This window comes from Lynx canadensis, chromosome E1 (assembly GCF_007474595.2).
Source record: "Lynx canadensis isolate LIC74 chromosome E1, mLynCan4.pri.v2, whole genome shotgun sequence".
NCBI lineage: Eukaryota > Metazoa > Chordata > Mammalia > Carnivora > Felidae > Lynx > Lynx canadensis.
Genome location: NC_044316.2, coordinates 10,082,528 through 10,094,832, shown reverse-complemented (window position 1 = coordinate 10,094,832; position 12,305 = coordinate 10,082,528). Strand labels below are relative to the sequence as shown.

General features: G+C 57.6%; 1 protein-coding gene across 1 annotated transcript; it reads right to left on the bottom strand.

The window, feature by feature from the left end:
• Positions 1 to 216: 216 nt before the first annotated feature.
• ALDH3A1 (aldehyde dehydrogenase 3 family member A1) lies at positions 217 to 6,789 on the bottom strand. Its single transcript, XM_030296915.1, has 10 exons — positions 6,405 to 6,789; positions 4,783 to 5,014; positions 4,209 to 4,294; positions 3,781 to 3,989; positions 3,081 to 3,198; positions 2,230 to 2,371; positions 1,459 to 1,625; positions 1,069 to 1,168; positions 501 to 631; positions 217 to 398 (listed from the first exon to the last, which is right to left on the bottom strand). The coding sequence occupies exons 1-10, from the start codon at positions 6,615 to 6,617 to the stop codon at positions 384 to 386; spliced, it is 1,413 nt and encodes a 470-aa protein (XP_030152775.1). The 5' UTR covers positions 6,618 to 6,789; the 3' UTR covers positions 217 to 383.
• Between the last annotated feature and the right edge of the window lie 5,516 nt (positions 6,790 to 12,305).

Genomic DNA, 12,305 nt, shown 5'->3' with positions numbered 1-12,305 from the left:
AAGTCGAGATGCAGGATAAATGGCTCCAGGACACCAGTGGCTCCTGCCTCGGGGCTCTGGGGGCCAACGCGGGACTTTGGGGAGGCCTTCAGTGCAAGTCGGGATGAGAACTGGCTGGGGCGGGGGCACGGGACCCGGGAGGTTGTGGGGGCTGCAAAGGAAGCAGGCACACACACTCCTTGGTCCGGCTGGGGAACTTTTATTGGTCTCTACGTGTCCAGCGAGGGGGCGGGGACTTGGGGAAGTGAGGCCCGGGGCCCAGATGGGAGTGGGGGCATGCAGTGATCCTCAGGAGAGCAAGAGGGGGGCTCCGGGAGCAATTCTCCCAGGGCTGGACAGAGGGGCAGGGGTGCGGCGCGGGGAGGCCAGCCAGGTGCAGCACTTCAGTGACGGGTCATCTGCGAAGAGGACACAAGGGGGCAGTGAGGCCCGTGTCCTGCGCGGGCCCAGGGGCTCCCAGCAGCCGAGTCTCCCCGACGGCCTCCGCCCCCACCTCTCACCTTGGCCAGGCTTGGGGGGTATCTGGCTTTGAGGGACTCATCGTTCAGCAGAGGCCGCACCAGGCAAGAGCGTCGGTGGGAAAAGGTCTCAAAGCTCTTCTTGCCGTGGTAGGACCCCATGCCGCTGTTCCCTGCGGGGAGGAGCTGGCTCAGCCCCCGGTGGCCCGAGACCCCCAGACCCTGCCGACAAGCCTCACGTGCCCTTTCTCTGAGCCTCCCAGGGGTGGCCGATCCCTGGCGGATGCCCCAAGGGACACGTCCACGCTGGGGACAACAGAAGGTGCTCAGAAGAGTTGTTTCAGCTGTGGGACCTCCGGGCCATGTCCCCTCTCTCAGGGCCTCCCTGAAGCAGGACTGGTGTACCAGGTGACCCTTAGGACCCTCTAGGGTCTCAAGGTGGAACATGGCTGATGGATGTGCCGGCCGGAGCCAGAGGCCCACACAGGAGAGGTTAGTGGGGGTCTGAGGCCCAGGGCTGCTCTGGTCCCTCCTGAACTCCCAACGCAGGGCTGTGGAGGGGGGACACCTGGAGGGGGCAGGCAGGCAGTGAGCTCAGCCCCAGACTCACCCACACCCCCGTAAGGCAGGGAGTGCACAGAGTTGTGGACAACGACGTCGTTGGCCGTCACGCCGCCGCTCGAGGTCTCCGAAATCATCTTCTTAATCACCTGCAACAGCAGCCGGCCCCACCCCCGCCTCAGTCTCCTTCCCGGACCCCCCAGGCCCCTCCCCACTCTGTCTGGGCACATCCCAGAGCCTCGGGGGTCAAGTCGATGGACTGGTTTCAGAGCGGAGGACAAAGAGGCTCCGAAAGGTTAAGTGACTTGCCCAAGATCACACAGCGGTTAGCAGTGACGCTGGGATTTGAACCTGGGCCCATGGACCCCTGGATCCTGTTCACGCGAGTGCTGTGTCGGGACCCCCCCAGGACCCTGGGAGGAGGGCACCCCAGGCCTACCTTGTCATTTAGAGAGAACACATAGAGGGCCAGGGGCTTCTCCCGTTGGTTGATGAACTGGATGGCCTCCTCCAGGCTGCGCACACACACAATGGGCATCACGGGCCCAAAGATCTCCTCCTGCATCACTTGGGACTGGGGGTCCACGTCTGTGAGGATGGTGGGGGCTGGGACGGGAAACAAGCGGGAGTCAGCGGGTGCAGAGGCCCCCACCCGCCCTGCAAGCCCAGGCACCTAGCTTCTTCCTTCAATTCCTGTACAGGATTCGGGTGGGGCGCGGGTGAGCCCCCCCCACCCCTGCCTGGGCTCCATCACAGCAGACCAAGGAGAGAACTGTGGATTAACCTACACGTGGGGGAAACCCGGGGTCCACATCTGGAGCGGGCGGGCACTGTGCCCCGCTGGCCACCTGAGCCCCTGCCAGAGCCCTTCAGTCTCCGACAAGCTGGGGGCTGAGCGGGGTCGCATCGGGTGACCTTCAAGCCTGGGCACCGGGGGCCCCTCCAGCTGGGTACTCGTTACTCTTGGGGCCTTGCCGTTCAGACCCCCTGCTGATGCCGCCTGGGCCTGGTGGGCAAAGGGCTTCTGGGCTGGGGATAGGCTTCCCAGGAGTCGTGCCCAGTCCCTGCCTGCCGAGACCCCCGGAGCATCCCCCCGACCCCCTCCCCCGCCAGGCCCACTGGATCGCGTCTGCTCCTCAAGGATAGCTGTCCACCCGCGGGGACCCTGGCAGCGGGCACGCACACACACACCAAGGGCGAGCACACACACCGATGTATCGGGTGGCCGCGTCCCCAGTGCCTCCATAGGCGACTTTCTGACCCTCCATCAGGCCCATCACCCTCTGGAAGTGCCGAGAGTTAATGATCCTTCCGTAGTCACGGGACTTCTTGGCATCCTCCCCGTAGAACTCCTGTGGACAAGAGGTGACAGGTTTCAGGTGAGGACGTGGACCCTCATCATGGCCATTGGCTGACAGGCGACCTTGGCCTGGGAGCACCCAGGGGCACCATCTAGCCCAGGACTGCTGAGCTATCATGACACCTGCAGTGCTCCAAACTTTCACGGTGTATGAACAGCTGCGAGACAGCATTATTTGAAAGAAATCTGTGCACAGTTGTGTGGACGTTGTCAGAAGATCGAATGTGTGTCTTCACGGAAAGGAAGAGTGTGGGACGTACGAGGAAGGCGGCAGTGATTGTCGAGGCGGTGGGTTTCTAGCTGGAGCTTTTGTTTCTTTACATTTTATTCCTTTATAACCTTTTCTGAAAACTTTCTTTTAATGTTTCTTTTTGAGAGAGAGACACACAGAACGTGAGAGGGGGAGGGACAGACAGAGAGGGAGACACAGAATCCCAAGCAGGCTCCAGGCTCCGAGCTGTCAGCGCAGAGCCTGACGCGGGCCTCGAACCCACAAACCTCAAGATCGTGACCTGAGCCGAAGGTGGACGCTTAACCGACTGAGCCACCCAGGCACCCCCTTTTATAACCTTTCCCAAATTATTTACAGTGAGTGTGGATTATTTTGATGACCAGGAAAAAAAAAATCCAGTGTGTTCTAAAGTCTAGACCCACCTCACTGCCTTGCAGCTTCTCACTCAGCCCCAGGGACCAACACTCACTTTCAGGGACTTTTTGAGCTTCTCCACAATTTGGTTCTGGATGGAGGGGTCACAGAGGATGTAGTCCGGGGCCACACAAGTCTGGCCACTGTTCATGAATTTCCCCCAGGCGATGCGTCTGTGAAAATTCCAGATTAGATTGCATCCTGGGAGGCATGGGAGGCTCCCTCGGACAAACATCTTATTCCATTATCTCAGGGTCAAGGTAGGAGGGGCTGAGCACTGGGGGAGAGCTCTCAGGTACCCAGAAGCCAGAGGCTCCCTAACGTCCCACTGGTTTCTAGACACTGGACTGAGCAGACGCATGTCCCTGAACGTGTTTACAGGGGCCGATGGCATCACACGTGCTAATCTCATCAATGACTGGTGGGGGGTTTCTGGGAGACGTCTGGGGTGGGCAACCTTTGTGCCTCTCTGTCCATGCCCTTGAGCCCTGCGTGGCCAGGTGTTATCTCTGCTCGGGGTCCCCACACCCTGGAAGGCCACGCACGTGGGATGTGAAAGGATTCTGGCTCGATCTCTTTCCCGCTGGAAGCCTTCCCAGACTGCCTTGCACCTCTTTTGTGGGTATGGTACCCCACCCCCACCCCCGGCTCCCACCCAAGACCGCAGACACCATGAGGGCAGGGACGATGTCTGTGTCCCTCACGGCAGAACTGTGGTCTGCGTGAGCTGGAGGGCGGCCAGAATGGCCACTCACCTGCAGGCGACATCCAGATCACAGTCCTTGTCCACATAGCAAGGGTTCTTGCCCCCTAGCTCCAGGGTGACGGGGGTCAGGTGCTTGGCTGCGGCCATCATGATGATCTTGCCCACAGCGGTGTTCCCGGTGTATAGGATGTGGTCAAATCTCTCCTTGAGGACCTCTGTGGTCTCAGAGATGCCCCCATTGATCACCGGGTACAGATCCTTCCGTGCAAGGAGAAGGCGGGGCTCAGAAAAGACCACGACACTTCCTCCTCGCCCTGCCCACCCGGCCATCACCAAACAGACCCCCCTCTCCTGACCCCGGGACTCCATTCACCTCAATGGGAGAGGCCGGCTGTCATTGGCCCCAACCCCAGGCTTAGCCCCTTGCTGCAAAAATTCACTATTTCTCAACCCCCAAAGACCTGGGGAGCACCTCACCCTGTCCAGGTACTGAGGGATGACGGTGGCCAGCAGGTTCGCCATATTCTCACTCAGCTCCGAGGGCTTGATGACCACCGCGTTCCCTGCAGAGCACGCAGAGTCAGGGCCCTGCCCTCCCAGTGACCACGCCGGGAGCCCCTCCGTTCTCTGCGTCCTTGGCGGGAAGGGCAGAAGAGCGGAGGGCAGGCGCCCACAGAAGCTGCACCACCCGCCCTCTGCGGTTGTTCAGATGCGGGAGAAGGGGGAAGAGAAGGGAGGGAAGGGCCTGGGCCCTGATGGGAGAGCAGAGCTGGTCCCAACTGGTGGGACTGGTGAGCCCAGATGCATCTAAGCTGAGAGCCACCCGGCCCCGCATACACGGCCGGCAGAAAGTGGTGGGCCGCGGTCACTTCTGAGCCAGGCCGGGCTTCGGGCACCAGGGGGGCCGGCTAAAGAGTTTGCTCCCTGAAGCCTCTGGGGAAATTCAGACCCATCAAACCACTCCCTGAGCCCCAGCTCCACCCCATCTCTGGCTCCACTGGGCTGGGACAGTGATCCCTCCTGACGCCCTCGCGAGACAGAGCCCGAGTACCTGCAGCGATGGCGCCCACCATGGGCTGGACCGTGACAGTGAAGGGATAGTTCCAGGTGCCGATGATGAGGACCACGCCCAGGGGCTCCGAGTGGATGTAACACTCATCCTGCTGGGTCTGCGGAGTCTTCTCCACGGGCTCGTCCGCAGCCCACTCGGGGAGCTTCTTGATCACGTGTTCGATCTCTTCCAGGACATACACCACCTCCTCGTAGTAGGCGTTCCACTCGTTCTGCGGTGGCGGGGGGCGGGGGGCTCCGTGTGAGCTCCCCGGTCAGAGATCCAGGGCCGTGCAGCCAGGCCTCTGCTCAGGGAGTCACCGGGGCTGCCTGTGGTCCTGGCTCACTGGGCCCTAGACGTGTGACCCTGAACGAGCTGCCCACCCTGTCCTAACCTCAGTCTCCAGATCTCGAAAATGGGAGCATTTTTAGTACTTCACATGCTGGGTGGGCACGTTGGACACAGCCTGGCATGTTCAGCTGCCAGGGTGATGGGGCTGTTTACTGTGCGCTCCCCAGGCCAGGGGTCCGGGCCACTGAAGGCACAGTGGGGCTGCGGGCAGAGCTGAGGATTTGCCGCTGGGGTGGTGGGTCTGCGAGGGCCCCTTTCTGACAGTGTGGAGGGCCCGGGCAGTTTGCACATGCCAAATTCATGGTGCCTAAAAGGACCTCAGACCTGGGTGATTTGAAGGTCATTAATGGGGGGGGGGGGGAAGCGAGCTGAGGAGGGTCCAGGAATGCTTATAGATTAAAATGAGACTTGAACTCAGGACGAGCCCTAAGAAGGCCACCTTGAAGAAATGGGTATAGGTTAAAGGCTGCCAAAGAGAGGAAAAAATCCAGGAGAACCTCTCAGCAGGGGAGGGAGGGAGCAGGCCAAGCCTTCAAGGGATCCTCCTGGAGTGGGTGGGGAGGAAGCCATGCTGCAGGGGTGAGGGGAAACGAGGAGCAGACAGCAGGAAAATAAAACACTTCCATGAACTTTGGCTGTGAGAAGCAACGCAGAAGTCGTGAAGCTTTTGTTTTAAGATGAGGAACCAGAGATTTAAAAAATACAGCAGCGGGGGCCCGGGTGGCTCAGTCCGTGAAGCCTGGGACTCTTGATTTCAGCTCAAGTCATGATCTCAGGGTTTGTGAGTTCGAGCCCTGCATCCGGCTGTCTGCTGTCACCACAAAGCCCGCTTCGGATCTTCTGTCCCTTTCTCTCTCTGCCCCTCCCCTGCTTGCTCTCTCTGTCTCTCTCAAAATAAATAAATAAACTTAAAGAAAAAAAAATTTAAAAAAATACAGCAGCAAAGGACTGTGAAACAGGAGGGGCATGAGCTCGAGAGTCGCTCTGCTCTCCTCCAAGGCAAAAATGGAACGGGTGGAGTCAGGGCCAGGCGACTTGGGGGGCAGCAAGGCGAAGGGGTTGAGAATTTGGAGGTGTCTGATTTCGCTCAGGGTGAGGGATGGACGGGGAGGGAGGGCCCTCTGGGACGCCAAGCTGGGATGCTCTCTGGTTAGGGGAACCCAGGTGGCCCTGCGTGGGGCTGAGGGCTGGGAGAATGAGGAGACCCGACGTTCGGGGTGTCGTGTCCCCAGGACAGGGCTACAAAGGGGGGGTCTCACGCTCTGGCGCACCCTGTGGAGGTCCGCTGTCAGCGCGCCCGCGATGTCCTTCTCGTGCTCCTTGATCATGCGCCGCAGCGCCTCCAGCTGCTGGATCCGGAACTGCAGCGGGCGCGTCTTGCCCAAGTTGAAGGCGGCCCTGGCCCGCTGCACGACTTCGCCGATTTTGCTCATGGTGCCTGGGGACAGAGAGCATCTTGGAGCCGGGGAGGAGGACGGCCGCATCCCTCATCACCAGGACCTGGGGGCTGCAGAGGCAGCATCCTCATTGCTCCTCCGTCGCGTTTCTTTTGTAAGAAGAGAACGATCCCCCCAGGAGAGCTGGGGAAACGGCATTCTTTTGCCTTCTCAGCTCCCTAGCCCAGCTGTCTGGCCCCCCGGGCCCCTGAACTGATCACAAAGCATCTGCACGGAGGGCCAGGAAGCAATGGCATGCGACCCTAACTGCTCACGGTGAGATCCTGGCGGTGTGCGAGGGAGGGGAGTGCAGAGGTGGGGGAGGCCCTTCCTAGCATCTCTCAAGCCCCGCCCCCACCGCTACCCGCTTGCAGAGCCGGAGACACTCCCCCCGAAAACACTCCAAGAGCTCCGCACACCCAGCCACGCCACAATCCAGATTAGATCGGCTGGCCCGGGTTGGGATTCCACGCCCGAGCAGATTAAAGAAAGCCCAGCATCAGCATACCAGCACCACCTTCCTGGCTCTGCGATTGTTCGCAAAAGCATTAGCTGCCTTGCGGGTGGAACCAGCCTTGGCCTTTAAACCAGTGCGTGCCCGCAACACCTGTGAGACACAGGGCACACGCCAGCAGAAGTCTCCCGTCTCCCAGGGCCTCCGAGTTGCACACGGACGTGTGGAGGGGATCCCTGCTACCAGGGCGAGAAACCGTCCTGGCACACTGGGCTGGTTCTTCTGGGGGCCGTTCGGCCGCATCTAAGCAAAAGCCTTTAAAATGTTATTTCCCTTTGAGAGTGTAGGTCCACATTCAGGAGCCTATGGAAATGACAGCGTTTCTAAACCTGAATGAGAAAGGTCATCAAGTCTTTGTGTAACGGAGAAATACTGGAAACATCCGAAACGTCCATCAGCGACTGAAACGAGCCATACAGCACCTGGGTGATGGCCCGTTGTGCAGGATTTAGGAGGGAGGCAAAATAGATGTTTCTGCACCTTCATAAGGGCACTGGCTGTCTGTGCTGGATGTGTCCCAGGCACGAGGCATAAGAAAGAAAACCGGGAGCAGGGCAGCAGGAACACTAGGTATGCACGTGTGCGTGTGTGTGCGTGTGTGTGTGTGTGCTCTTGAACACGCAAGAAAAGACTAGAAGGGTGGCTCCCAACATGGCGACCATAGACGGGGGTGACATCAGCGGTGACCTTCGCTTCCATCTTCCGCGGTGTTTGACTTCTTTTGCAATGAGCTTGCATTTTTTAAAAATGCTTTGTAACTTTTTGACTAGGTAACACATGCTCGTGGTGGAAGAAATAAAAGATAACAAAAGGGGCACAGAGAAAAGCCTCCCTTCTCCCTGCTCCCTCAGCAATTCCTTTCCGTCTTCCCGGAGACACCCCACCTCTTTCAGACACTGCATAACTGCTAATAACAGGAAGAGAACCACGATAAGACTATTTCTACTTTGCAAAAAAAAAAAAAAATATATATATATATATATATATATGCCATATATATTATATATGCATATATTTGACATATATACATATATATGTATGTAAATATATGCATATATGGTATATGTAGTGTATATGGTATATATAATTTTTTTTTGGCAAAGTGGAAATAGTTCTGTGTGTGTGCGTGTAATCCTGCTTGAATTCCAGCAGGTGGTTTCTGGGATCTCCCACTGCCTCCCCTCTCCACGGTGCTGAGCCCCACCCCAGGCCTTCTGCACAGAGAGGAGGGGCCCCTGCTGGCCTCCAGGGCGCTCCTGCTGACCACGACCCCAGCCACACAGCCTCGCAGGAAGGTCCTGCTTCCCTCCCCAGCCTCAGGTAGTCAAACCAGAGCATCAGCCTCTGGCCAGCGGCCCCCAAGGCCGGGCGGTCCAGGGCGGAGTGGGTGAGTGAGACGGGGTGGGCACTTGGTCCAGCACTCAGAACCATGTGGTCTCTGGGAAGGAGCCCCCTCTGCACAGCGTTAATAATGGCGCTGCCTCTCAGTTATTAGCGATTCACGGAGCTGGAGGGAGTCTAACATTGCACCTGGCACACCTGGGAGCAGCTGGAGCTCCTTTCCCGGGACCAGCTGCCTTCCCACGTCTCCACATGCCACCTTCTCACCTGTGCCGACTTTGCCCCTGGACGTCCCCGAGGATGGCTCCCCCTCAATCCTCCCCTTTGATCCTCACAAAAACTCCACAGCAGCGCCCCGGGGAGGAAGGAACTGTTAGGAGTCCATTTAACAGCCGAGCAAAGCGAGGCCGAAAGACACTAGGTGTTCTCACCTAGGGGGAAAAAAAAAAAAAGAACAGGGTGGGAGGAAGGGAGGGGAGAAGATTACCTTTGACACAGCCTTTCCCAGCGCCTTGAGCTTCTGGAATGAGCAGCCTAGAGGGGACACTTTTAAGGACCCTTCTTCCAGCCCACGTGGCCTGGGAGTCCCTGCCCAGGAAGTTTGTGTAACAGGAACAAAACAGTATTCAAATAGGGGTTGTAGCTAACGGACCTCTCCTTCCTATGAGCCCCAGCTTTGGGGATTAGGCCTTGGGTTGTTTATTTTTTTTCTGTTCTGAAATGCAAGAATGCGTCTGTGAAGTCTTGGGTGGGGCGCACATCCAAGCTTCAAAAGGAGCCTCTGTGTTTGCCCTGGGCAAGGGGGCCCTGATTGATTCAGCCTGGCATGCACCTCTTCCAGATTTCCGAAATTCAATTGCCAGAGGCTATTGTCCCAATTGCCCTGTTATGTAAGGTCAGCAGAGGGTGAGCTACGAGTCATGGTGAGTGTGCGTGCACGCAGCAATCCCCACACGCACCAGTGCATGGGCCCGTTCTTGTCCCCCTCACCTCTCCGCCCATGCGCACAGGTGTCAGGGCCCCTTCGAGGTAGAGGTGTCCCACCCGAGGAACCGCAGGCTGGGGACTTTCTCCGTGAGGCCCCACTGATGCGCGGATCTGCCCTCCTGTTGCAGAGCAGAGCCGATGCCAAGAACCCATCATGACCGTGTGGTCGCCCAGGAAACCAGAGACGCTTGCGAAGGAAGGAATCTAGAAGCCCCTCCCTCGGCCATTTGCCAGATGCTTGCTGGGCATGTCCTCTGTGCCACCTAAAGGGGCACCTTTATCAGGTGGATGTCACCTACTGTCGCGTCTCTTACCTCTCCCGCTGCTGCAGACTCTTGGTCTGTCCCTACCACACTTCCTGCCAAACTTCCCCACCTGCAGGCCCCTCTCCAGCCAGCATTTGGGTGCCCCGGCTTCCCCTTTCGCTCAGAGGAAAACACGAGGTCTCCACGGTGGCCTGAGGGTGTCCTCCTCCTCTCCCGTCCCTCTCTAGGGGTCCCCTCCCCTGACATCCACACACAGCTCCGCTCAAGTGTCATGGAAAACGGTAACCAGCCCAGCCTGTCACTTTCTGTCTTCTTCCTCCATTTCATTTTTCTCCCAGGCGTTTATTGCCCACGGACATGCTATTCATTTGTCGCTTATTTCATTTGCTACCTGCCGCCCTCCGGCTGGAATTTGGTTTGCTCCCTGCCGTCATCCTCGCACCTTAGAATGATGTCTGGCACCCAGTAGGTGGTCAAGAGATACCTGCCGAATGATGGGGCAAAACAGGAAATTTCAAAACCGTGTGGCAACAGTAGCAACTGGATGCACAAGACATTGACCGTGACTCAGACGAAGCTGACGAAGGAGGGAAATGGCATCTGTGCTGAATGAGGGCTATTTAAGCAAGGAACAGCAAAAAGGTGTGGAACAGCCAAAGCGAAGGCACAGAGGCAGTCAACAAGGTCATGCATCCCCTGCAGCTAATAATAAGCGGTGGTGATGTGTATGGTGCTGCCCCAGGAAGTGAGGGGATGGACGGGGCTCCAGGGGCAGGGGACTCGTGGAGGCCTGTGGACTGTGGGTTCGGTGGGCACGAAGGAGCTCATCACAGCTTATCAAAATCAGACCTTGTTTTCCGAGAATCCGTCTGGATAGGGCACAGTCTTGATGAGGTCCGGACCGAAGGCCGCAGTGTGCGGGAGGGACGCAGGCAAGGAATTCCAAGACCCCGAACTAGACTGACAGAATGGGAAACCTTCCAGAATGGCAGGAGGAAACACCAGTCGGATCAGGTGCCTGGGGAGCCTGCACTGGGCGGTGGGCAGAAGTTGGGCATGCTCCGAGATGGGGAGGGCCAGGGGGGCACACCAGGCCTCTTGTGCCAACCCGGAACCCTCCCCTTGCTTTTCCAGCGGTGACGCCAGATCATCTCTACAGATGACACCTTCGCCCTCTGCTGCAGCCTCGCCAGGGGGCGCGTGGGTCCCCCCAGCCTCTCCAGGGACCTGGATACTGAGTGGAGGGCAGGCTTCGAGGCCCAAGGCTGCTGGAGCTGATTCATCATGACAGCAGCTCCCTGGAGGGACAGCCCGCTTGTCCACTCGCCAGTTCTCTGACCGCCCTGGCCCCCACCCTGCCGAGCTCTGCTTTTCAGCTCCACTGTTCACCGGATTGCTGACCACCAGGGGCATGTCCTTAGACAAGTGATTCAATGTCTCTGGGCCTCAGTTTCCTCATCTGCAAACCAGTGCTGGGAAAAGAAACAGAGACACCAGCACCCTCCCACCCCCGGGTCGCCCCCTTCCTGGTCCTTGGCTCCACCCGCCTTCCGTGAGGCTCTTCTGCGGCTTTCGTTGCCCCTAAGCCGCCTTCATCCGTCTCATTTCCTCCTTCATCTTTTAGCATGAAATTGACCTCCCCGAGGAGAGTCATGGAAGCGACTGGAAAAAGCGAGTGCAGACAACAATGACCGTGTGGCACGATGGGAACGGGGCCTGGCACACGGAAAGTTTCGTGTAAATGCTGGAAGCTGTTGCCTTTGTCGGAAGTAGCAGCTCTTGGGGCGCCTGGGTGGCTCAGACTCTCGATTTCGGCTCAGGTCCTGATCTCACGGTTCGTGAGTTCCAGCCCCACGTCTGGCTCTGTGCTGACAGTGTGGAGCCTGCTTGGGATTCTCTCTCCCTCTCTCTCTGCCCCTCCCCTGCTCGTGCTCTCTCTCTCTCTTTAAATAAATAAGATATAGATAGATAGATAGATAGATAGATAGATAGATAGATAGATATAAAGCAGCCCTCATCCCGGAGCCTTGAAACTTGTTTAAATCCATGGAAGACAAAATCTCTAGATTTTTGTTCGTGAAGAGTTTCAGTTCCGGCATAAGCTTGGGTTGTCACAATGTTGCAGATGCATGGTTTTTAGTTTTTAAGGGTTAAAGGTTTTAATCTTTGCCCTGATGGTCCATCCCAATGCTTCATACTTGCCCAGATTGTCACACACACACACACACACACTCTCTCTCTCTCGCTCTCTCTCTCTCTCTCTCTCTCTCTCTCTCTGGAGCCACTGCCGCCTGTTTGTTTTCCTGAGTCCCTGATCACCTCTCTGTGGTCCCTTCTCCAAATATCGACAAAAGGGCCCTTGGGCAATGAAGACTTGAGCATATTTTCCCCCCACTGACATCCTTTAGTGGCTTTCTACTACTCTTAGGGAAAAAAAAACCTTCCCTGGCCTTTGAGACCTGCACAGTCTGACTCCTGGATGCCTCACCAGCCTCATTTTGTACCGGTTTCCAACATTTTCACTGAATTCCAGTCCATGGGCAGTTCCTGAATGGGCCACGCAATTTCCTGCCTCAGGGCCTTTGCACATGATAGTCTCTCTCCCTGGAACACTCCCCCTTCCACTCT

Bases quoted from the DNA above. Each gene is read 5' to 3' on its own strand.
- ALDH3A1 (XM_030296915.1), bottom strand. From the start codon at position 6,617: ATGCGGCCGTCCTCCTCCCCGGCTCCAAGATGCTCTCTGTCCCCAGGC. The intron at 4,295-4,782 runs GTACTCGGGCTC...CGTGCTCTGCAG, and splicing joins GGTGGGCGCCATCGCTGCAG to GGAACGCGGTGGTCATCAAG. The intron at 1,626-2,229 runs GTGTGTGTGCTC...TTCCCGTCCCAG, and splicing joins CGCGGCCACCCGATACATCG to CCCCCACCATCCTCACAGAC.